This window comes from Amblyomma americanum, chromosome 5 (assembly GCF_052857255.1).
Source record: "Amblyomma americanum isolate KBUSLIRL-KWMA chromosome 5, ASM5285725v1, whole genome shotgun sequence".
Lineage (NCBI taxonomy): Eukaryota > Metazoa > Arthropoda > Arachnida > Ixodida > Ixodidae > Amblyomma > Amblyomma americanum.
The window spans coordinates 160,195,037-160,221,955 of NC_135501.1; the positions used below are offsets into that span (position 1 = coordinate 160,195,037).

The window sequence follows — 26,919 nt, forward strand, 5'->3', positions numbered from 1 at the left end:
TGTCTATTGCTTCTCTTGCTCTCCGTTGCATTCCATTCTGTTATTATCAGATATCACTTGGCTTGTTATTATCCGTTATCTTGCCGTAACATTGCATGGTATGCTGTTAGGATTTCCGACTAGGCTGTCATTACCTCGTGTTATTCCAGGAACGCTTTTGGCCGCCGCACCTATAATTTTTCTTTCCATAACTCACGGCGCCAGGGCCAGATTTATGGGTCTTGCCTTGAACGACTGGTTGGGATGGGGGCTCTATTTGAGCTATGCCATTCTTCGACTTCTTTTGTAAAGAAAATGGAGTTAAGCATGGTTTCACCTCTGTGAAATTTATGGCATGAGGGCCCCTCAGCCGCAAATGCGCTTTTGCGCAGCACTGTTCTCTAATTAATTTCGAGCACTTACGCTGCCTACACGTTACCGTCTCATATATGCCGCTGTATACAGCGGCACTGGAACAATAAAACGGTTGCATATACCTTCTTCTACTTCATTCTCGTGGATTTTGCCCATTCATTACCTGCTCTAAGTTGATCTATTCACAACTTTCAATGCCTCGCTGCCTACAGTAAACTACAGTGTTCTTCCTAAAGTATTGAATACTACTGTAGATTTCTTCATAATAAGTTTTAGAGCCGTTGTTCTGGATTCTCTGTCTACGTCTTCGATCATGACTTGCTATTCATCTCTTGAGCCAATTAGCAATAGGATGTCATCAGCAATTCGGCGGTCGTAAGCTTTCTCATTAACTTGTTTTTCGAACCTTCCGACTCTTATTCTCTGAACACCTAACGTAAACCCCGCAGGGAATACTCCTCAAGGGAGCCCTGTCGCGGCCGATCGGGGCCCCTCTCACCCCTCGGCGCGCCCGCAGTGAATACTGCTGGAGAAATCATGTCTTCTATTATGACACCCTCCCTGACTGGGCTTTTTATCATCTTTCGAGTGGAGGACTTCGGTGGCTGCGCAGCCGCTATAGATATTTTCTAATACCAACCGTGTGCCACTTCTATACCCTAGCTGGTTCCCCTTTGTTGTAATAATAGATGTCACTGACAAAACTAAGAGCAGAACAATGGGCTTAGGTCTGCAACCCTACGCTTCAGCCACTCACGTACCATTTTCTTATGGAGTACTAAAATTAGGACGCTAATTCCTGTGTTGCTGAAAACACCAAAGCAGGAAACGTGACTCTGCGAGTACAAGATACTAAAGATTGTGCTTTTCGCGCCTAAAATTGTGTACATAAATGAAAAACGCAAAAAAAAGTTCAAAGCTGCACAACTGGAGTAAATCGGATGACGTTTGCGAAAGAAGAAACTGGAGATAAACGAAACAAACATATTTCTTCGCCCGTCGAAAGCCCACTCGTAACGTGTGCAACTCCATTCTAAATAGAAAAATAACGAACAATTGTCCATCTATTGCAACACACAGCCCCTCGGACGTAAGCAGGCAGCTCGCTAAGGCTGACCCGCACGCGCATCTGTCATGGCATCTGGATTAAAGCAGCAACTCTAGCGGGCTCGTTGCTCCCTCGCTCGGCGATACTTTGTCCACGGCGATACACAACGTCCGTCACCATTCCCTCTATCTCTATTCCTCCTCCTCTCTCTCAGCGCTTTCAAAGGCATCCGTGACGCAGCGCTCCCTTCCTCCTACCGGCAAACCGTGCCACGCGAGCTCTGCGCGCCAAACGCGGCTAGATTGCCGTCGCCGGCGGAAAACCGCGTCGTCGCTGGACGTAGACGCGAGCGTGGCCTCGCGCAGCGCGACGCCGCTAACAGCGGAGCTTCTTCCATCGGGCGACTCACTCCTCGCAAGGCCACCGCTCGCTACCCGCCGGCTGTCTCTCTGGGCGAGACGTGTTTACACCTGAAAGAGGTATCGCGCACCGAAGCCAGAGGGGATCAGCTCACACCGAAGTCCCTAATCGACAGGTAAGTGTATCTTCTTTCCTCACAGTTGTTCTGTGAAAAGAATTTAATATCATCATCAGCCTTACTACACCCACTGCAGGGCAAAGGCCTCTCCCATGTCTCTCCAATTAACCCTATCCTTTGCCAGCTGCATCCACCCTTTGCCTGCAAACTTCTTAATCTCATCCGCCCACCTAACCTTCTGCCGCCCCCTGCTACGCTTACTTTCTCTTGGAACCCACTCTGTTACCCTTAAGGACCAGCGGTTATCTTGCCTTCGCATTACATGCCCTGCCCAAGCCCATTTCTTTCTCTTGATTTCGACTAGGATGTCATTAACCCGTGTTTGTTCCCTCACCCACTCTGCCCGCTTCCGATCTCTTAACGTTACACCTATCATTTTTCTTTCCATGGCTCGCTGCGTTGTCCTTAACCTAAGCTGAACTCTTTTCGTTAGCCTCCACGTTTCTGCCCCGTAGGTGAGTACCGGTAAGATTATGCTGTTGTATACTTTCCTCTTGAGGGAAATTGGTAAACTGCCACTCATGATCTGCGAGAATTTGCCATATGCGCTCCAGCCCATTCTTATCCTTCTAGTTATCTCCCTCTCATGATCTGGATCAGCTGTCACTACCTGCCCTAAGTAGATTGGCAGCGAGAGCCTAGAAATTGTGCCGGAGTTTAATATATTTAGTTTCATTTGTGGGGTTTAAGTCCCGAGGCAACACATAGGGTATAGAGAATCCCTAGTGGAGGGCTGGAATGAATAATTGAGATAATGCGGGGTTACTTAACGCGTGCTGAAATCGCACTGCATACGGGCGATTTTTATATTTCGCCTCCATCAAAATGCGACCGCCCCGGCCGGGTTCGAACCCGAGATCTTGGAATCAGCAATGGAATGCTAAAACCGCTGAGCTACCACGGCTGTAATTTGCAAGCTTCTAGACATGCTATAAACTCTACTCCTGACAATACATGTGACGGGAACAAACACAGGCGTGTGCGGCACCGTGTTATTTCCTTCTTTCTTTTCCCGCTAGCACCTCCTGGTGTCAGAGGATGGCACCATGTTCCAAGGTACGCAGAAGTGAGGTAGTGCTGACGTGTGACAATGGAACGGGCCCTTTTCTACGAGGACTCGGCTGGTGTTTCTTGTTTTCGTGAAACAGACAAATGAATTCAAAAATGCACAGTGCTGCTAGGCCACTCTCCAAATGACCAAAGGGGCGGAATGGAAAAGGAAACCACGCGAAGGAAGGTGCGAAGAACGAGACAACGCAGGAACGCTCATACTTGCAAAGCTACCCGGGAAAGTAGGTCGCGGGGAAAGAAAACAAGCACTTTTCAGCAAAGCAGTAAGCGGCTTTGGCGTGCGCGTATAGACCGCCCCACTGACCTCGCGGGTTTTATTTCACGATGGACTCACGAAGTGCCCAGTTTTCCCTCTTCATGTTAGAGGATGAGCGGACGGGGTTGAGCAGGGTCTGATTGTTCTAAGCGCTCGCAGACGTACGTGAGGACTGGTGCGGGTAAATGCGATGTTTTGCCTCGCAATGAGTGTATGAAGAACAGGTACACATAACGAAGGGATCTAGCAAATAAATACCCATTACTCAAGTAGCTTAGGCGCGTTGTGTGGCACCACTGATTTTTCTTTGCTAATAAAACGTGTCGGCCAGCATATCTCTTGCTCATGTCGTGCTTCCGACCTTTTTAACTCATTACTCAAACGAAATCAGCCTGAATTTCTTGTAACGTCAGTTGTCTTAATTATAGGCCCATTGTATTTCCCGGCCAGCAAGGTAGCATCACGCCGGTGCATCGCATTTATTCCGTGTGCTTATTCTCATACTTGTCGCTTGAATGAAGATTTCACAATTGAGGGCGCGGACGATGCTATCTCCGGTAACTACGAGCTTTGTGTTCTAAATCAAAAGCTTCAGCTTGCGTCTGCTGTATAAAAAAAAAACAGCCCTGTCGTTGGTCGCTCTTCTTGTTCCTAACTTTGCGATAAAGGAGTGAAGACGGCGGCTTTAACGTTGTAGTTATGAAACTTGCGCATTCTCTTTTATCAGGAAGAACGCAAAAGGCCTGGGGAGATTAGATTTAGATTACGTTCTCAAACTGCGGTCATATTGATACTTGTCTCCTCGCTTCTATAGCTGAGATGCTCCCCGTTTTCGGATTATCCCATGAAACTGCCGGCCAGCTGTGGTTGAGTCATCGCCCATGATAACCCTCTTTCTTGTCTTCTTCAGCTCCCCCATTACAAAACAGATGCCTCGAGAAGGATATAATTCAGGTCACCTCTCTGCATTTCCTTCTAAATGAGGGTACTCTTTTGCTGTTGCAACTCTCGCGGAGTCCTAAAAGCGGCAGCAGGACGTGCAGTGCTTGGTGGGTAGGCTTATTACACATCCTCTAGTGCACTTTGTCAACGCACCTTCTCGGTTTTTGTGTTAAAAGAGGACAAACGGCTCTTGACAAAGTCCTCGCTCGCCGCCCAGTTCTCTGCGTGTGAACTTTTCGCCCTATTCTTATAGGGTGGAAGTGCGCCTTCGTCGGGCTGATATTTCGTATTTGCAATCAATCATGATATCTTCCAAAAGGGCAGGCCCCGTCTTGGCCGACTTGTCAGACTGATCAACACATTGTGGACAAGAGCTATTTCGTTACCAAAGGATATTGACTCGAAAGCTTGCCCGCTTTTGCTTCATGCTCCTGGTACGAAAACTGGCCCAGCATTCTGAAATCTTAAAACTCTATTTGGTTTTTATTTTCAATTCTCCTGTCAAAACTCGTCACGCACAGATTTAAAGGATGTACTACCGCCAGAAGACTTAACACGAGCAGTGAAGTGCGTGGTCTGCCCTGGCATTATCTCCGCTTCGTTGGTGGGTCGGTCCGGGACAATTTTAGAGTCACCCAGTACCGTCAGTCCCTGGAAAGACACCGCGCAGCATGGTCCCGGACCCAGCGGCCGGCGCTCAGCGGTGGTCAAACTACGCCTTTAAGCGTTCGTATTAAGTCTTCGCGCGGTGGTGCATCTGTTTTCGCGTCTAATAATATTTTTTTAACCGAAAGTTACTGTACGCTTTCACTGCTCAGCGAATAAGAAAAACAAGATCTTAGACCGTGGAAATAAATAACTACAGAAATTTCGCTCGTGTTTCATCCTTTCTTTTTGAATGCGTTCCATGAAATAAAAGAAAATCGAAATACTACAATGCGAAAGTTTACTGCAGCAAGACCTGTTCGGTGGCAAGCGCCTTAGTTGACGGAAACTTTGCAAGTTCCTCAAATCTCGTGACAACGTGTGATTGAAGAAGCAGAATTTTAAAGCATGTCCAGCTTTCAGAGCATTAGCAACTAGCGCCGTCTATTAGCCGGAAATATCGAACACCGCGCCACAACGAGAATATTTTAAACCTGCAATTTTAAGGAAATTAAGGAGTCCCGAGGAATTGTGCGCGATAACGGTCATTATGATGTTCGAGTCTACCCACTGGCTGCAAACTTTTACCAATAAAATTATTGCTAAGCCGAGACCAACCATTTCCGAGAGCCTCACAAAATGAATGTACAATGTACCGGACACTCGAAATTCCCGCTGTTATTTTAAGTGTTCAGCGCTGGGCGGCACATAGTTGCCGTGCCAACTAGAAGCGTTTTTCTATATTTCTTCGGCTTGAACAATCCACAGGAAAGTTTCCAACCACATCCACGATACCTGCGATCTGAAATCCACAGCTGTGGCAGCAGAGAACAAAAGGTGCAACCGAGAGAGGCAGCACTTCTTTTCTGCCTTATTCTGCTTCTTCGCGCAAAACTGGCTGTCAAAGAAACAGTTGTGTGGGTTGCAGTTTTGTGCAACACAGCAGCGCATAAGCGTTATACCGAGGGCTACTGTTCCTGACCTGCTTTGTGTGCTAGGAATGTGAGTAAGGGAAGCAGCATGCAGTGGGTTCTGCAAAGAAAAAATAAAGAACCTCAGGTCATCTAAACTGCTGCCAGTGGGAATATTTAAAAACTTCTACGGTCGTCTATGTTCAGAACTAACGAATGCATAAAACCGCAGTAGCCTCCAGGCACTAAATGACAATTTTCACTGCTGAAATCACACTTAGGCCCGATTTCAAGTACTCAGAAGTCTTCGGCCCATAAAATTAATTCTTTTCTGCTTAGTATGTCATTTGACGGGTAACTAGTTCAATCGCTTGATCGTAATTGCAAATACTTTAACTGACACTAATGTCTCGCTACACGGGTGTTATCCACGTCTCCTCTATTGAAATCCTTTGTGCAAAAGTGCAAGTGAACATGCGAGTTCGTGCTCCGCAAGAGATCGCCTGGCTACTGTGCCAACCCGGGTGATTTCGTTCCGTTTACAGCAGGGTCAGATATGCCTAGCGTCTAGCGGTAAAGAAAATGCAATAAGGAGCTCGTTCGACAAACTGGGATACCTTAAATGGATGTATATCCTTAGCAGGAATTCCATTGCTATGTGCATTTTGCAGCTTGGACAGCCTTCTGCAATTAAGCGAAAAGTGCCAATAGCAGCTTTCCGAAGTGCATTTGGCGTTCTTCAGTGAACATTACACTGCGAAAACCATACATTTCGACAGAATTGCCTGTCTCGCTGGCTTTGATGATTTATAAACTATGGCACGCCTCCAGTTGGGTTATAAATTAAAAGCTTTTCGTTGGAGATGTGTCATAGTTTATTACAAACATATTATTGTAAACAGTACAAAAGAGCCTTCGCATTAGGAAACCGCAAATTTATATGTCATATCTTTTCTCAGGCATTTGAAACTCCACTGCAAGAATTTTAGATACTCTTCCTGCGCTCCTACACAGTTCATATAAAGATATCGTGGCGATTGTTAAGAAAATATTCCAGTTGGTTCCTTTACCCGATAGGCAAGGTTGACAAAATATCCTACATTTATTTTTGCAATGTACAAATTAATGTTTCTTGTACACAGCTAAGTAAACTGCATGAACGTGACCGAAAACGGCAGGTTCCTGATGCAGATGCATCCTCATCGAGAAAGGCCGTTTCGTTTCCTTCACGGTGAAATAATTTCAAAAATCTATGTTACGTATTTCCCCCCCCCCCCCCTCTTTCCAGATTGACAGGGGCAAGAATTTCGCTAAACCGCGGCTCTTTTGAGGTGTTAAAAATTGACGGGGCCGGTAAGATTTCAAGTTGGCAAATCAATCATCGAAGGAATCGCTTAGTCTTGCCACCATTACCAGTGACGTGGAGGCAGATTTCAGGCTGTCGTCGATGGATGCCAGGCACGCCCCTATCGCAAGATTTGGCACAGCAGAATATTGTGGAGATCGCAAAAGCTTGTACGGGCTTCCTGGCGCTTTTTTGAGCCTCATCCTATCCCAAATGGCGTAAAACGCTGTGTGTTTTTTCGTACAGTTCGAGTGGCTATCAACATTTTATTACAGAACAAAACAGAAAGAAGCAAGAAAAAAGTTCGCGCAACACTTCGTTCGCTCGTCTTCGGTTGGAAGTTCTTTTTCCTTTATACAAGCGCCTAACAATTTTATTGCCGTTAAAGTTTCTCATCCTCTCATTTAGAACCCTTCAATGCGGATTAATTCAGAATTTTCGTGCGCGGAGACACAGACTACAAAAAGCTTTCTTCACTCCACGCGCAATTCAGCGCTTTTAATGTTGTACCTTAAGCACAAAGTGTCTTGGTCAGGTATCTCTTTAGCTTGCTCCAAACATTTTGCCTTTGAAATTTTGCTTGCTCGCATAGCTGCTCGTAATGGCGAGCGTCATACTGTAATGCAGAAGTGGGGAGAAGAGCGGTACATGGACAAAATATTGGGCTGGGCACTTGGAAGTAAAAGCAGCAACACCTTTTAACCTTTCCTTGAAACTACTCTTAGGCCTAAAATTTATAGAACTGTTTTTTTAACTGTGAACGCTTCATGGAATTATGTTGTGTTACAAAACAGGTGTGCTGCACACAGCTTAAAATTCGACAAAAGCAGATAAAAAAATGTTTCTGATCTAATACTGTCGTGGTACTCAGAAAAATAAATGAGAAAAGTGTATCGACCCATGCGACTCAGTATAACGAGCTTCACCCAATACTGAATGTGCATATATTCAGGTTGTGAACATATGTGCAGAAGTTGTGCATGCACAACTTCCATTGGTTTAGTTTGCAGGTGGCGTAGACGAACTTCTCTTTAGCTTTTTATGCTATGGCAGGATTTCCAGCGTTCTTAGGTCGCCCCGCACCGTTCTACTGCCTTGGCTAAGGCCGCTTTCCGCTCAGAAAACACAGTCCTCTGTACCATTCCGCCGATGTTCTTACGGTGATCTGATTACTGAAATGCCAACACTTTCATTTGACCCAAATATTTACAAAACGTGCCAGCACACGCAAGCTGACGGAGACGCTGACGTACTAAGTAAACGGAAATCCAGCTTACATTTTCTCGCCTGTGCTTCCTTTCGTTTACAGTGTTGTTTTTTTTTTGTCCTTCATAATCCGCGTGGCGCTCAAGTTGCTTGTGCAGCTTTTCAAGACCAATTTATGACCCAGTTAAATAAAAATAAATAAAACATTCCAGCATTTCGGCAACTTCCACCACGCCGTATCAAAGGGGACGCTCCTATCATCCATCCATCCATTCACGTCGTAGCCGTGCGGTAATTGTCATGCAAATTGGCTGACCCAGTACGCATTATGTAACAAGGGCGCCTTCTTTTCAACAAAATGGCAATGTAAAGCACCCAAATCGCGTTCACCACGCCGTGCGACCTGAACGCATCTTACGTACGCCTGTGACATCTCCATCTCCACACGCCGTGCTGCGACTTGTCGGGGCGTAACGACGAGACAATCAAACCAACCCAGGAAAGACAGAATGGGAGTGTGGAGGATGCGCTATTCAAGACCGGCTGCGTATGGTCCCCCTCACTTAGAAAACTTACGCCGATCCCTGCACGGGACATTAAGCGACCACAAAACCTTCTCTCCACTCTTTTACCCTTCGCATCTTTCCTTCCCCTCTCTCCTCCACTCCTCCACTCCCCCCCCCCCCCACCCCCCCCCCCTGGTTTTATTTAGAGCGAAACGTGGCGTCGGTATACTCTGCGCGTAGCGTGCGTGGGGCTCTGTGTACCGAGCTGCATCGCCTCAGCGGTGTACGTGGCACGTGGCCCGGAACCCCTTCGCCGACCCTCCTCGCCTGTACACCGTCCGCACTGCAGAGTAAGTGGCGGCGGTCCACTCTTCTCTGCCTCGGCAGCGGGGACGCGCTGAGAAACAGGTGCCCTTGAAACCGCTGTAATATTTCTTCGGAGGCCGCGGTTTCCCACATAATGTATGGCTTTTTGATTCTTGCTGTGTTCGCCGCAATTTGGATCAAGTGTCTTCTTGGAACAATTGTGCTTCTTTTGCATAGCTATATTGCCGACCTTAAAAAGGTCTGAAGCTTAGCGGACGTTATGGCCTTTTACTCAGCGGTTGCTGTGCTCTCGTTTCAGCAATGGTCATGGGGTTGTGCACAAAACTGGTGCCCTCGGCTCTCCTGGTGCTTGCGGTCCTCTGCCTGACCCAGGCAGCACAAGATACACCACCGAAGGATTTGCCAGGTGGGTGCTCAGTTCTATATCGTATGGCGCAAGCCCGTCCTCAATTTTAGTTCTTGATAGAGATGACATTTATAAACCATCTTCTGCTAATATGTGCCATCAAAGAAACTGAGTGGTCAGAAGTGGTGACAGCTGGACATATTGACGTTTAGTAAGAGATATTGGTCAGCTGAACACGATCAAAGCAAGAAAAAATTCGACGCAGAAAGCTAAACAACGTAAATAAGTTTACAGGTGTCCGCTAAGGGTAATCTGAGAAGAATGGTGAAGGAGACACAGTTCGCATTGTACTCGAAGGCGATGCTTTTAGGAAGACATGGTGCGTGACTTATTTTTTTGTCACGAAGCATAGTGGTAGGGATGACGACCATGAACATGCTTATTGGCAAGCATAGAGGGTTATGATTCAGGTTCATTCTCACCCTACTGTCTAGCCACGTCTACGAGAGATCGTGATCGCGTGTGGGTATTTTTCTACGCTTCCACGCTTCTCAAATATATAAGTAAGCCATGAGAGATTTTTCAGATGTACTTCATTCTTTTTAAATCAGTAATGTTTGTATCCGCCGAAAGGACTGCCTGATGAAAAGAATTAAATCTTCAAAACTGACAAAAAAAAGGTCGTGAAGGATAAATGGCGCTCAAATGGGATATAGTTACGTACATTGTACAGTTATGCGCAGATTTTAACAAAATACATCTATCAAATAAAACGGTGGAAAGTGGTGCCTTCAATCATCATTGCCCTTCTTTGAGACTTTAATAAGCAAAACTACCCTTGTGCAAATTCTTTTAATTTGCATCAATATGAGACAGTGGTTTATAGCATGCGATTGGACACCTGCGTTATTTATCCTCTATACAAGTGGGAACTGAAACTGCGCTGACCCTGCACAACGGCGGTATGCTGCAGTGATCTTTGAGTGGGGCAGAAACATTTGTTAGTAATTCAATATAAAGGCGAGGTCTTCTGCTGCGGGTGCTAGGTAATTCTTCTATCCTTCAGCCGCCCATACTTTCAAATATAGCACGTACATGAAAACATATGATCATCCTGATATTCCTCGGCGTATATTTCTGGGCACTCTCTATTTAAAGCACGACACGTCATTATTCGCTCATCGAAAGTAACGCGATGCATATGGGCCATATTTTTTTGCTTGCTTGCGCACAAAACCTAATATATTCTTTTTTTTTGCTCTTGGAAATTCAAGTTGCATCCTTAACTCAGCAAACGCTTTTCCGTGAAATCATGCACAGGCTTCTGGTTAGTGTCGTACATATTTTTGTTGCCACACCTGACGTAGCCTGCGATGTAGACGTTAACGCTGCATGCAGTTCTGAAGTCAATTAGCTGCGCAGGATCAATATTTCAGAGTCAGTATTTGTGTTATTTTTGCGGTATGCCAGGTTTGCTGTTTTGGGAGAAGAGGAGCTAATGAATTTAAATTGTCTTAGTGTCTAGGGTGCAGTAAATAAAACAAAATAAATATATCAAGGACCGTAGAAGATGTAGGGCACGTGTTAAGGTACCTACAAGAACGGATCTCTCGATTAATACAGATACAGCTTAGGATGAGAAGGCCGTGTATGCCGTATGAAAACAACGCAAATTTTTATCGCCTAATGTATATTTGCAGAATTTCATCTGCGCCGCTTATCGATATTGTTATCATATGAATTCGCTCAGCCTAAATAGTATAGCAAAAACACAGCATGCGTTGGTACTAAAGGAAGCATAAAGTTCATTTCCTTCACAAAATACCTGCTTGGGCGCTCACAAATATTATGTAAAAAAAAGTTAAAATTAAAATTTCAGTCCCTGTTGTCTTTTCTCCCGCCGCTGTTCTTTCCTTCTTTACGTTCCAAATTTCATCTCCACTTATTACAAAAGTAATCATTTCAAGAGAAAATAAATAGTTATTGGTCCTGAAAAAAAAAAAGAACGGTGTTGGATAGAAAACAAAACAAAAACATGGAGAAGCGGAGTGTTGTGTTGGGTTTCAAAGAGTGAACTTTATGTTTTGTTTGGATTCGAGTCGAAGCGGTAGCAGCGATTTCCACCGGTCACTCACATTGTACAACCCTTCGAGAAGAATAAAAAATTGTGTGAGACAAAAGCTTCCGTTACAGTAGCTAAACACGAATTATGCTCTTTTGAAGGCAAACAAATAGATGACAGTCGTTTTTCGCAGGGCTTGTATTTGTTTTTCCACCATCCAATATTCTAAATCACACTATTCTGAGATGCCTTCGCGTAACAGGAAATTTGCATTGTCCGTCTGATCACACTGTTGCTGCCGTAAATAGTACAAAAGCGTGCAGATATTTTTGGACACTCTTGTAAATCAATTTACCAACATAGCAATACTTCACATAAGCTTGAGATAAATCAAAGCATGCAGTTTCATAGCCAACAATTTTTCTCTCGAGTAAATGTTTCCGTTGTTAAGGCAACCAACCTTTGTCTCCTAAACAAGCAAAGCTGTAGGCAATATGCAAGAAAAGTATGCGGAAAAAGCACACATATCTACCTATCAGAGGTGTTGCCTTATGAATGCATGACCATTTCAAGCGTTATCATGTTCGCGGCAGACTAAAGAAAGTCTTCATTTTGACTGCGAATCAGTTGAACATTTTACATTGCGTTTTATGCACCCTTTAAACACGCCACATTTATTGGCGTTTCTTCTTATTCTTTTGTGTGTGCACCTCTCGCAGACTACTGTTCGAAAGGCGGCGAGATCGACTGGATGGCCATCATGGGGAAAGCCATAGAATTATATCAAAACTACGTGTCAAAGGCGGCGGACTCAGCCTCCCGCTCTCCATTGGAAGAGATACTACAAAAGGGGCTTCAACATAACGGAGACAGTGCCACAACCAGGAAAGACAGTGTACCACCAGGAAACGCTGATGCCAAGAAGAGCGACGCCGACGCCAAGAAGACCAACGCCAATCCTCAACCAGACATTTCGGCCGCTCTTCTAGGATCCTTGCTCTCAAATCTCGGCAACGCTGGTGGCGCCTCCCAAAAGGCCGATGCCGCTAACCCTATGGACAACCTGAAGACTGTGCTCGAAGGACTCAGTGCGCTCAATGGTAAAGACTCATCTTCAGGAGGTGCGGGAGCAGAGTCTCTTGACCTGTCCAAACTGGCGCCGTTAGTACTTCAAGGATTGCCGTCCTTACTAGGATCACAGGGTGGAGGCTCTCAAGCAAATGTTCTGTCGTTGCTATCCTCCCTCATGGGCAGTCAGCAAGGTGGACAAGGCGGACTGGAGAAGGTGTTTTCTCAAGCCCTGAAAACTATCTTCAGTCCAGGCCAATCTGGTAATGATGGCACTAAAGACGGACTCGAGTCGGCTCTCTCGGGGGCTTTTGAATCTCTTCTCAAGGCTGGCCTTAAGGATGACTCTCCTTCACAAGAAACACCAAAGGATACAAAGAAATCTAAATCACGAACGGAACTTTAACTTAATAAATCTATCGTTTTATTTTATTTCCCTTTACAGAACTTCCAGTCGCAACGTCGCCTGACTGACTTTATGCATCCAAGCTATGTATTTTTTGTTTTGTGTACAAGGTAAGGTCTCAGAGCTGCAGCCATACTTCAACATGCGGCCTGAAGAGCTCTTTTTCTCAGCGGTGTCCTCTGCTACTTGATAAAGAATACTGTTATTCATCGTCGCATTCAAAGAATTTAAGGGACACGGACAGATATGGCATATTAGTCCTAAAAAATAAGTTTCTGAAATGCACAATAATAATATTCGTTTTGTTTTGGGTTACAGTACTTGAGTGAGACAATAAATCAGAGGTTTTCTGAATAGAAGTAGAAAAATGTGATCAAACTACGTCAGAAACTGCTACAAGAGAGCTAATGTAAAGAACTGGCACCGCAGCAAAGAACACAAGTTGTGCAAAAGTTTTCTCCCTAAATCCTTCATTTGCCTGAGGCAAATTTCGTTGCGTCCTTGGCACTTATATTTGTTCATTCTGTGTTCTTTTAATGATATGAAAAGGGCAGTGTTGCCTATGTTAGCACATAAAGCGCTAAATATTGTGAGGCTTTATTTGAAATTAAGATGATTTAGAAAGCGTTCAATAATTACACGTGTGGATACTATGAATGGTTCCATGTGTGCCTTGGAATTTCTAAAATCTTTTATAAAAACTAGCAGGATATGTTAGACACAGCTGTATTCCAAGCTGATTATATGATTGTGGTATACACTGTAGAAAATGTTGCTAAAATTTAAGGTTTTGCTCTTTCGCGTGCAGTATTTCAATCATACAAACAATATTTCCGGTGATGTACTCCGTTCTGTATTTGGCTCAGAAAGCATATAATTTTTTCGCGAAGGAAATGTAGACTGTAAAAAAAAATTCAGTATATCATTCGTCAGCCTTTCATGCGGCAAATCATCGATACCGTAGTCCGTATGTTGTGTGTGTCAACAAAACCTTAACAACCCTTGAAAATAGGTATGTTCCAGTAGGCACTTATAAATGCATTGTTCCACGATCCATCTAACCGCATTCCGTAACACCTGCAATAGGATACTTCCCTCAGTCCACGTCTCGTCGTCACTCACATAACGACCACAGTATCTCTGATCTTCTGGTCCCCTTCGAGATCAGTTGTAAGCATAAAAAGAATTGCAGGATTGGCGTAGCAGTTTCTCGACTTGGTTATAGATGGCTCTAGCAACATCCTCAAAATGACTCTCGTCATGTCACACCACACCACGATGCACTTCTGCCGTTAGCTTTTGTTCACGCACAGAACGAGTCATACACGACCTTGACCCCGTGATCACGCAAGAACGCCTTAAAGGGGTGTGATACGAAATTTTTGTTTTTGTGTTTTCTTCTCTGTAATTATGCCTAATGCATTAATATGTACATTGCACAACGCATCCTTCCTCTACAAGCTCTAAATAATTTATAATAACATTTCTTCTGTCATGTGTTTCGGTTTCAACAGCCGAGTGATGTCTCTGGTGTCAAAGGTCAGTTTATTTCCCGTGAGGCAAGGAAAAATTAAAATATACTCGCACCTTCAAAGCTTTCATTCCGCACAGCGTACCAGCCTGCCTCAAGAACCCGATTGCAACGAGCGCATATGCAGTGATCATGCTGCAGTTTTATTCATGCATCACGTTACCTGTAATGGCCCTTGACGCCATAGCTTCGCTCTGCAGTTGAAACCTAAACCAATACAGGTAATAGATTAAATGCAGTTATAGACTATTTAGCGGCCGTAAACGAATACATGTCGTTCCGGGCAATGTCTTACGCGTCATTACAAAGCATAAAACTTCCAACTGAAATTTTGTGTCCCCTTTAAGTGTGTGAACACCGGAGTACCCCCATTCACCGCCCTCATACGTACTCTTTATGACGTCCAGCGTCTGTTCGTTGCTCAACTACAAGCTGGGGCACAAAAGCATAACTTTTACATCTACGCCTCTGCGAGTGTGCACAAGACAATAATCACAGCACTCACTACAGAAGTGCTGATCCGACGGAAAGCTTTGTATAGTTCGATTCATGTTTGCTCTGAAATTCGGGGCGGTTCTAAGATGAAATTGGTCTAGTTTTTACAATAAGAGAATTTTTGCCAACACCTAAGAGGAAGGTTTCTGCTTCAGGAGCAATGTAGGTCGCTACATCAGTTATGCGTACGATGTTTATATAAGAGTTATTTGCTCCTTTTGTTTTGCTTAGAATGTGAGTCGTAGCAGATATAGTAATTAATCCGCCAGCCTATTTCTTGACTAATTTTTACCGCTTTTATTAATTCTTATTCTTGGCATCCCAAAATTTTAATGGATTTTCGAACAGAAAATGCGTTCAGTATGCGACCCAGGTAGCACCGCAATATTACTATAATAAAACGTTTCAATGTACTTAATCGCTTTTTTTTCGGAAGTTTAAGTTTTAGCAATGTTACATATAAACGTCAGAATAACCTTCCCTGAACATTAATGAAACACGTAAACACCATATATGTAACAATCTCGAAAATGGTGAAGCAGCCCTGCACAAGCATACAGGCCCGCCAGTTGTGAGGGCACACAACTTACAACACTTTGCAAGAACCAGCATCGGGGGCGACACTTGAGCTCTGCTATACAGCACAACATAAGACTGGTATTATTTAACCTCCGAACGGATATCATGAAGTCAAGCTTATATATCCATTACTGAGGAATGTTCTATGAGCGATGACGGGGAATAAGTAATAACCAGTTTTCTGACAAAATAATGGGACTGTGCATGCAATCGATGGCGAGCACTATATCTAAGAGATGTGGTTAAAAAGTACATTTAATTGGAAAACATCTTTACTCTAAGAACAGTGGACAAATGTCTGTAATCAGTGATCGAAATATATCTGTAATGTTGTTTGCATTTCTTTCTATAGCGTTAAATAACGTTTAGAACAAACAATGTTTTTCAGAACGTTAACATACCGTTTTCTATAAGTTACAACGTTATATGTTAACTTTTAAGGTTAGTTCAAACTTACAATCGAACATGTACCGTTGCCGCAACTTACATACAGTTATTTAACACTATTTTAATCTTCGGTGCTAGTTCTGGTGTAATTTCAGTGCCTGTGGTCAATCTGACATTGCAGGAGTGGATGTCTTGCTTATTAAGCAAACACAACTGGCGCAACTTTGGTGGCCACCTATAAAAAACGCAAATTACAATCAAAAGCATATTTTAAAATTTCAGATAAATTATAAGAAGGAACATTCAAAACAGGCCTTATATGACTTCCTGTCACCCTTTAACACGTGCTCTTTTAACTCTGTTAAGGAGCATGAATGCACTAACTGTTGTAACTTAGCTAACCGTTTTTTCAGTGTAAGCTTACCTCATTCTATAGCGTTTTTTTGTTTTCAGATTCTCTATTCTCAAAGAGTATTTTCGCGTCCACCTAAGGGTGGCTTTGGAGCAACGGCAGTAGCAAAACACATATCGTTTCTTGCAGTAACGTCGCACAGTTGAAACTACTCATATGGCTTAGCCACAGGAAGATAGTATAACATAAACTATTTGCAGGAACCCATGCTGAGATTGTGTGCAGTGCGCAAAGTTAGTGTACATCGAAACGCCCTCTGAATAGCGCAGATTTTCCGCCATCTGCTGGCGCAATCTCTCGGCGTTCAATGAAGCTTCGCTTTGCTGCCACTAGATGTCTAAGGAAAAAAACGTGCCGTTCTCTGCATACATCTGAGAGACGCTTTTCTATCTAGGTTTCGCCACCTAGTGTATGCTATTGGTACTGAATCCGCTACTTGAAAGGAAAGCTAGACGGCACGATGAGGCGCCACTGTTTGTGTCGCAGAGGCCCTGGGGCAGGAAAGACGCGTGTTTATGACGTCTTCGTCATTGCGTGCTCGTGATTGTGAACCGTCGTTAAAGGCGAGAATACACTACCTGCGAAGGTGCATACTCTCCTCTCTACCTCAGCTTTTTCTTTCAACGTTGAGCTTGTTTTTGAAGTTGGTGTCGGTTTCAAGCCTGCCTAAAATTCGTTGCCGCCAGACCAACGGCCGATGTGCGCCGTCGAAAGCTAGAAGCAGAGAAAATTTGACTACCTTTAAGCGCTTATTGCCTTACTATACTCCCTTTCATACGTAGCAGGCAACGCTGCGGAGGCTGCAGAAGTAGTGAGTACGCGAAACCATATTACTCTGCCTTCGTATCATTCGTTCCTCTTGAAACGCCGGTCAGTGTTAGAATGAAAACAAAGAGCGGTATAAAACAATGTTGTAGCATTGAAAATCATGGTCGAAGTTGCGAAGCGCTCAGTGTGCGGGTCCTCTGGCTATAATTTTCCCTGACTGTGAACCACTTTTTGATTCTCGGACTGAGTTGAAGCGATTCGCCCTAACAACAGCGTATCATACCACCACATGGAAAAGTTGCTTCGCGAAGCCTAAATGAGTCACAGGACGAAAATTTGGCATGAGGTAAAGCAAAGTTCAGAAGGAGCCAGTCACGCACACACGTTCATCGCAACGAAATATGCTTGTATTCGCTTTGGTTGTATGCTGAACTATTTTTTGGGCGCGAACTTGGCACGCGCGAACTGGCGTGCTAGCTTTAGCAGCGTTGCCTCCTGCAATGTATGAAACGGAGTTTACGTACTCGGTGCGCTCAAATGTACAGGTCAGGTACGTTTCTAAGCGTAAATCAAAAATTCTCCCACCAGTGTCATCTCATTTGAACATTAATACGTTCGCCAGATGGACCCACACATAGTATTTCAGCTAGAACTAAGTAATTTTCAAAAATGCGCTTTTAGGTTAGAAGACCGGCCGCTTTCTTCGGCATGATATAGTTTGTGGCGATCCGCATCGCAACACAGATGATTGTTTTAAATGCAACGCTGGTCAGTAAACGGCAACTGTTGAACTGGTGATTTATTGAGCAGTTTGCAGCCAACCGTAAGTAACACCTATATGAGTTTAATGATTTTCGAAAACACCATCATCCTCATCGCTGCAGCGCGAGGAATTTCGGGGCCGCCCATAGGCGAAACCGAAACAATGGACCAGAACGCGGTAGCCTTGCATACGACTGCACGTCACAAACCGCAGGGGGTGTGACGTGATCTCTTCGCAAAACCGGTTGGGAGAGCCGAGAGGGACAAGAGGAGCTTGCAGACGGGCCGCAGTGCTATGCGCACTCGTAGGCGTAACTATCGCTGGCTCCGGCATCATAGTTTCGGTTTTGCCCGTGTGCGGTCATAATTTGCGCAGGAGACAAACGAGGTAAAGATTTGACACTTTTTCATTAGCTAGGCAGCCTCATATTTAGCGCGTCATGGACGTATTCTGATGGACCCCACCTCTCATAATTCAATGCCTGTAGGAAAGAGCTCTTATAACTCGAAAAGATTTTTTTTTAATATTGCTAAGAGTTTCAGGTGAAGCAGCCTGTATAAGGAAAAGGGCAACAAAGCCCTCGGTGAAACATGTGCACTTGTTTTGTAATACATCCGCTCCAATTATTCCTTGGCAATGACGGGCAAAAGCTAGGCCACCGTTAAGGAACTGAAGCTATCACGAGCACGAAAGTTTTTTCATAAATAAAAAAAAATTGGCGTGGTGTTTTGTTGACCAATCAGATCACTCGACCGTGTCGCAGAATTATGTCTTGCAAGAGAACTAATTCGGCTTTACCTGCCCCATTACTTCTTAGCAAACGTTTTCGTGGCATATTGAAAACGAACATTTAGAGATGGCGATGCTTCTGAAGAGCAATTTTGGCCTAGTGGTTAACGAAAAATTTTATAATACAATAATTTAGATTATAACAAAGTCGAACCCTTTTAAATCCCTCCAGAACACTTTGTACAAAATTTCTACGTGAAATCAATCCCCTTAGAGTTTTCTTCTCATCAAGTTCACAACCACTCAATGCATTTTTAACAATGGAGCAATTCTTTATAAGTACTTTGCGACATTTTGCGTTTTAAAAAATAAGCCATAGTTCATTGACAAGATGCTCAACGACGTCGTCCAGAGGATTCATGTACAAGTCCTTTTTGGAAAAGAAGCACATAACAAACACCAGGGCGCAGCCAGGGCGGGGGGGGGGGGGGCAGCTTATGGGGCTTCAGCCCCCCACCCCGAAATTTTTTCCAACTGTCACGCACCGTTGACCAAAACAACAACCGCCGCCGGAAGTCATTCTAGATTTTGCCACCTACAGTGTCTTTTTCAGACTAGAGAAGACATTTTGGCGCGAACATTGCTAACTCGGGTTGGATTTCGTGGCAACTCCCATGCACATGGAGTCATGTAACGCAAGGGGCCCCACCCTAGCGCAAACTTTCAAGGGCCTATCGATGGTTCGCTGTTGCGACTAAAATTTCGGTGCAATTACTCGCAATACTTTGCCGGTGACAGCTGCTGCTGCGCAGTACACTGGAACGAAGGATAGCGTTAATGAGATTTTTCCTTGGCCGTTGCATATGTACAAAAATGTAAAGGTTCTTGAACGGCAAACATTCATTAACATATTTGTCCTCTAATTGCTAATTTCAAGGCCTTTACGTTTTTCATATCAGCGGCATGCACTGCTTTGCTGGTTCCGGATCGATATAGTTCTAGACTTCGTGTGATATTTTCTTTACTTAATTATACGCAAAAATATGGAAGCATTGGTATCAGTAATGTTTGCCACGAGTGAACGATAAGGGCATAGTTGTTATGACATGATTACAGGACATAAAACTGAGCAGGGGACAAGACACATAAGAGAAGCAAACAGGACGAGCTCGTCCTGTTTCCTTCTCTCCAGTGTCTTGTCCTCTGCTCAGTTCAATGTTTTGTAATCATTTCTGCCACGATTTTTAAGACATTGAATGCATTCGTGTATTTAAAAAAATACATATTTTACTTGTCCAGACAGTGCGTATTGTTATCTAATGCACATTGGCATTGTCAATGGCAATGGCAATGCAGTTATTTTTGTTGCGTTTGATCCTTCCGCAAATTCTATGAGGAGGCCGCGCTGCAACATAAGCCCCCTCCACTCCCCCCCCCCACCCCCCCCCCCCCCCCTCGAACAGAATTTCTGGCTACGTTACTGGCAAACACGTATGTATATTTCAACACGCGCATATTCCGAATTTATGACACGTACTGAGATTAATCAGCGAACAAAAGCCCAATACACTGAATGTTTTTTGTTGGTTCCAGTCCCTGCATACAAGAACGTCAGCCTACTGTTGATGATCAGAACGTAACAATTTTAAAAGGGGAGCGACTTTGGTTAGGTAGAGAGAAAAACCGAAAATAAAGGAAAAAACAATCAGAAAGAAATAAAAAAAATTAACAGAACTAAAACCAAACATCATTCTTTAAGTTACCGCCTTTATCATCTCTTTCAAAAAAATGCGTACTCGCCTTTGCCGGTAGTGAAAAATATGTTCAGCAGTAGTTAAGAGCAGTAGTTAAGTAATAAAGTTACTTGCGCGAATTTAAAATTTTGAATAGGCCCGTAATCACGATAAAAATGGCACAAAGACTCGCCATGCCTTTATGCAGATAGAAATTTCCGAACCAGGTACAGCATTTGGAGCAACAAGATTTTCACTGGCCACTGCCGCGGTTAGCTTTTTTTATGATTACATGAAGTATTGATCATAAGCCTTTGATAAAAGTGTGCAGTCTTAGTAATCATTACATCGAATTTAGTGCGATTGAGACTGCTTTAATATCACTGCAAAGGAAACATATATTGCGTCGTTTATAAGAGGTTCCTGTTCCTAAACTCGTCTAAGCACGTTTGTTGTGATGTGAGAATCGACCCTGTGGACGTAGCGAGATACAGCATCAGTGAGTACTTTGAGCCTGTTGTGAAGGTGGTCAATTTCACGTCGATACTAAAATGTACAAACTGTAGATTCTGTAAAGGTGTGTGGGAGTAAGCGCGCATCTGATGAACGACGGAGTAGGTAGGAGGTTTTTGAGCAGCTTTCTTTCACCACTTTGCTGTGCGAGCAAAAGCGCCCGCTTTCTTATCGATGCACTGCTCGTAGGGGGAGTTTCGGCAAATTTATTATAATTCAAGGTAATAGATGGTCGCATTCATTTGTATGGATGCGGAAGTTTTGTCTTAAAAGTCATTCACGCTGTTAATATCAGCGGTGTATCGTCCGTCCGCAGGTGGCAGAAAGAAGATTCCTTTGGTCCTTCAAGAATACGAATTCACAAAGAACTCGTTAAGCTCAGCGGGAGTTGTAAGCGAAGCTGTAGCTACTATTTCATTTCATGCCATTTAGTTCGAACCACCGACGTTGCCACTACTTAACGCCTAAGTTTTCGGTACGTAGAACCGCCTGCAACGAGAAATTCCGTCTCGACTTTTGTGCTGTCCCGCTTTCTTCGCTGATTTTTAAAGAAATTTCCGCCGCGTCTTCATCTGTCCACATTGTGACTCCAAACTGCTTTGAACGTCTCAGTTGCACTTATTTTGAATGATTTCTGTCACTTTAAGTAGCTGCGCAAACACAATTTCCCCGTGTACTGTGCGATGTCGGTGCACGCTAAAGAAACCCATGTGGTGGAAGTCTGCGGAGCCCTTCACTGTGGCGTCCCTCGTAGCCTCAGTCGCTTTGGGACGTCGAACCCCCATAAACCAAACTAAACAGACAATTTTACGTAGGTTCAAGCTCTCAAGCTTGCAAATAAAAAAATGTAAACACGCACTCACTGCTGCCGTGTTAGTCACCTTAAAACACATACGTGTGCCTTTCTACACCAATTCTCTGAGTTAAGTGTGCATGGCAGATTTTTCAGCTCTTAGTGCATTTTTTTTCGACAAAAAAAAGAATAAGTTGCACCTTGCATACTACGAATTTCGTACCGTTCCACCTGCTTGCACAGTCGTACCCTGGGTGCTTGAAGGGTTACACACCGCTGCGTGGTCCTTAATAGACCTTCCAAGATTCAGCGCACTATTTTATTACAGGTAGGCCACACCAGTATGTATATTCGCTTCAGGTGATATCAATACACACTGGTTCATATCCTTAGAGTGCTGCCAAATTCACGCCAGCTCGTTTTCATACTCCCGCTAGTTCCTTTATAGCATTGATTACCTACAATCCTGAAAACTTTACCTCGATATATTGATGCATTGTGGAACGGAAGCCTAAAATTGAAACAAGAGTGGACACCGGACACGCGCTGGCTGACCTCTGCAATTTACTTGATATTTTCAAATGTCCACCTGCCATCAAAGAAAAACAAGAAAAAATCACTAGATGCAGCAAGAAAAGCAACCTCCTTATCCTGCAATGCCACAGAAGGGCCGCATGCATACTTCCTTTAAAACCTTTTTATACGTTACGCTTCTCTAACATCGAATCAGATGTATTGGTATATATTTCATCGAAAATGATTGCAGCGCAAAAAAAACAGGACGACGAACAAAACACTGTCAAAGAAGAGTGCTGACATCTAAATAGTATGTTATTTACATGTATTATATATAGGGTGTCCAGGCCAAAGCATTCATTTGTACGTGCGCGTAAACGCCAGCTGCTTGTCGGACAGCACAATGGAAGCCGTCCTCATGCAGTCATTCCCAAGTCTATCAATGCGCTTAGATTCTACACCTTCCCGTGCTGCTGGTTCTTTGCTGCTCTTGATGAAAACGGCGGTTTCGAAATAAGGGGTGCAGTTCCGTGAACACGACAGGTCAAGCATTCACCGGCGAGGAAACCATGATAATTTATCCCTTCACGCCCATATTTCTTGTGGAATCTGTAGCAATCATTGCAGATTATTCAAAATCAAGCTATTCGCATACTTACCTACAGTTCTTATTACATCGATGCAGCATTTATTCTTCAGGAGCATAACATCCTCTCCGTATCAAAGGTTGATAGATATTCTCTTGGCATTCTCATCTACAAACTTGTCAACAAGCAAATCTCTCTTCCTCTCATACCACAGCGTTATCTTGTAAACGCCAACGTAACCCGATTTCCACTCAATAACAATATTTTCTTGCCTAAAGTACGCAGCAATTACGGGAAACAGACAATTCATTTCTCATCAGTTGCTGTCTGGAACACTACATTGATAGAACTAAAAAAATGCTCATTCTATCTTCATCTTTAACGGACACTTTAAACGATGAATACGTAGTTAACAGCCCTCATTGTGATTAATTCGTTTCCTTTTCTTCTTACATGCATTTTTCACTGCCTCCTAACATTCGTTATAATTCAGCATGATATATAATTTGGTATGTTACGATGGTCCTTTGTAATAGCTTTTTAATAGCTTTAATTTGTCCCCCTTGCCTCTGCTTCAAGTTGTATACCATATGTATACCAGTTGTATACCATATGTACATCCAAATGCGCTCCACTCCATTCATATTCTTGTCATTTCACTCTCTTGGTGCGCATTTGTGGTCACTACCTGCCCTAACCAGATAAATGCCTTTACCACTTCCACTAAATCACTGCCTGCTACTTACTGAGAGACATGCATTATTAATACTGACTACTTCATGTCCTCAGTGCTGGGGACATGAAGTGACCTAGTCTAAGTACGAGTATTTGATATGATTGTGTTGGACTGGTCACTTCTAAGTGCACTCGATACTCAGAAGTAAAAACCAGGAAGTACAATCTTCACCACTGTAATGTTGCTGGCTCGCAGTTGACTAAATCGGTATCGTTCTTTTGAAGGTGGTGTCGGATATTGGGTATGTGTATTTCATAGGAAAACCCGGGAGAGATAGTAAAAGCTTTTCCTAAGATCCACGTTAAGGAATGCACTGCCCTTAGGAAAGGAGGGAAAGCACGTATTTGAGAAAATCTTTTTAATTTCATCTATCTTACAATAAAAATTCAGTTTCGAGAAAGGGCTTCTTTGGAGTGCTTTCTTTCTTCATCCCTAGTTTTCCTTGGTGAGTTTAAGCCAACATGAACGAGAGCCAACTAGTCAAACCTGCGGCATCCTGCATAAAGCTCAAAACCGCGGCACCTACCCAAGCTTACACAATGAGGGCGCCTAGAACTGTTTGCCTGGGCAAGCGCAGTTATAAAGTAAAAAGAAAAGAATTAACGTAAGGCATACACCTTGGGTCAATATTATTTGTGGTCGTTCTAAAAACGAAGGCATTCACCTGTCTCATCGATAGCTGCCGTGACGTGACAGAAATTGGCACGTACACCTAAGCGGCCGTCCCGTACAATCGATTCGATGCACCAGAGGTGCAGCTGAGGTCAAGTTTCCAGACGATTCATGCCTATTTCGAACTACCAAAATTGCACCCCTATAAGGCGATCGCGTCAACCTGCTCTATAAGACATGTAAATGGCTGGTCTCTCAAGTCGAATGCAGCCGAAATTGAAAACATTCCCAGGAGCTAGACGACCGACAGAAATCACGCTGAGCTTCTTCCCCAGCAATCAATCAGCCTCATCCGCCGCCACAGACACGCGGCCGGACGCCATTCAAATCAGCGAGCAGCACGAGCGAATAGGCGAACACGCAAATATTAGGCCACGTCCAGCACCTGTCCAAGGCGGCGCGTGCTCACATAGACACTGCGTCGTGGCAGTTGCGAGAGCCTCGCAAGATGACCAGGGCTCAATGCTTGGACGCCTTCCAGGCAAGAACGAAACCAGACACGTATATGAGCGGCAAAAAAACAACAACAAAGACCCAAGTATGGATGCCTATAAATGGTTCCGCACGAGCGGCTTGGCTACCGGAAACCACGCGCCAAGATTCCCCCTCGATGAATTCTATAGTAGAGCCAGCCGCGTCGGCGGGCGTTGAAAGTAGGTGCCAGAGGGCTGTTGGAAAGTCGTTCGTCGAAGAAGCCTCTTCGGGAGAACGGACGAGAGCGTCGTGTTCTGTCAGGCGCGTCCGCCTGCTTTACGCCGCGTTATGCGGCGCGCGGCCTGTCTGCCGCGGCACTTTCGGTTGTTGCGCACACAGCCGGTTCTGACTCTCTCTGGGGCCGTCACGGCTTTCTTCGATTCGCGCTGCGTAGGGCGGTAGCTGCAGGTCTTCCGGCAAACGCGCGGAGAGTAATTTTAGAAGCCCTCTCGCGTGCCTCGTCCGGCCGCGCGAGACGCGGCGGGATGAGAGTGGACAGGACGGCGACCGACTAGCATGGGTGGTACTATTGCCCTGCCTTTGTCTGAAGCGTTTGCATTTGCACATCCCGTGAAGGTAGTGGGCACATGCGGTGCCCAGCAATGTCTGGGCGAAGGCTGGGCAAGATTTGAGCAAGTACTGTCTCCATGCTCAGCTTCGTAAAGGTTAAGTATACAGCAGAAGCGCATCACACGGTACAGGGTGTCCCGGCTATTGTGCGTCCTTTGAGGCGCACTCTTGTGCTACGCTGTCAAGTTGTGAATTTGAGCGCCACCGTTCCAGTCCTGTCTTTTTCTACGTTTGTCATTGTGATTCTTTTACCAACAATGCAGCTTTGGCCTAGCCCGCTTGCCCTCGCCATGAGTGGGTGTCAGCGGGAACGGTATTCTTCTTCTGTCAGCAATCGCGCTTCTTGTTCAGAGTACACAAATAAGAAAAGCACAGAATGAGGTTATTCCTTGAGAGCTGCGTCGTTTGCGTTTCTGGTTGACGCCATGAAACTTTGTAAATAAACATTTTTAATTTTTTTTCTTATATTTAGGGCGTTTAACGTCCCAAAGCGAATCAGGCTATGAGGGACGCTGTAGTGAAGCGCTCCGGAAATTTCAACCACATGGGGCTCATTAACGGGCGCTTACATCGCACAGTACACAGGCCTCTAGAATTTCGCCTCTATCGAAATTCGAGTGCCGCTGCCGCCGTCTTTCGGGTCAGCAGCCGAGTGTGATAACCACTTAGCCACCACGGCGGCTAGTTTGTGCACATGTCCAAAGGTATAAAGTTTAGTAATTGCCATTAACTCCATTTTCAATGCTTTGTGAGTCAGAAAATTGGCCTTTCCGTCCCAACAGAAAGATATTAACTCTAATGCAACCTAATTGCTGTGTAAATTGCTTTTGATAAAATACGTGATCCGCATTAGCTGCGGCACCCTCCATGTGTTGCAGGATTGAAGTTTTTTTTTTTCATTAGCAGAATTCTCCTACATGAATAACATAATTTCCCCTCATTGTTTCAAAATATAAACAAGAGAACTTTTCCTGGAACCTGTGTCCACACCCCACTTAGACTATTAAAGCCAGCACATTTACTTGCTTAACGGCATATTTACGGTAACTTTCTAGTCGTGCAATTAAAACAATTATATTTTCCTCAACTGCTCGCCTATATTAGTTTTCATTTTAGGTCTTATCTCTCGCTTATTAGTTGACTCTTTCTACTGTTCTGTTGCTAGAAATCACAGTTTAACAGCTGCTACTACCACCTTGTTTTTCAGCACTCCAGTTTCCCTTTGCCATTTTGTTTTAAACAATTTCGGCGAGCACGGCTTCACTGAACCCGGTGCCTCAAACGATCTGAGTAAATCAAGGAAAAATAAAAAAAAAGCTCCCATACCTCTCGCCTATGGCCGATGCGAAAAAGTGGCAACAGTTGCTTTATCTAACCACTCCCCTCGCCCCCAATCCTTCTCTTAAGGCTGAGCGCCCTGACCGGATACTAATGGGTGGACGCGAACGAGAGCTGCACATTCTAGACAACAGCCTCTTACGGCGAAAAGTACATGGTATAGCACCGGCCAATACAGCACCACAGAACACAAGGTTAACAATGTTAACAACACCGTGGTTAACAATACAATAAGGTTAACAATACTGTACAGAAATGGGTTTTTATTTTCGACAGCTACGGCGAGGAGATA

At 44.3% G+C, this 26,919-nt stretch overlaps 1 protein-coding gene across 3 annotated transcripts; it reads left to right on the top strand.

The window, feature by feature from the left end:
- The first annotated feature begins 1,660 nt into the window (after positions 1 to 1,660).
- LOC144132872 (uncharacterized) lies at positions 1,661 to 13,057 on the top strand. 3 transcript variants are annotated; one of them, XM_077665584.1, is made up of 3 exons: positions 1,661 to 1,937; positions 9,448 to 9,555; positions 12,277 to 13,057. In XM_077665584.1, the coding sequence occupies exons 2-3, from the start codon at positions 9,450 to 9,452 to the stop codon at positions 13,029 to 13,031; spliced, it is 861 nt and encodes a 286-aa protein (XP_077521710.1). In that variant the 5' UTR covers positions 1,661 to 1,937; positions 9,448 to 9,449; the 3' UTR covers positions 13,032 to 13,057. The 3 variants fall into 3 exon arrangements, with proteins under 3 accessions (XP_077521710.1, XP_077521711.1, XP_077521712.1); XM_077665585.1 differs by lacking the exon at positions 1,661 to 1,937 and adding an exon at positions 9,048 to 9,172; XM_077665586.1 differs by lacking the exon at positions 1,661 to 1,937 and adding an exon at positions 9,204 to 9,284.
- Positions 13,058 to 26,919: the final 13,862 nt, after the last annotated feature.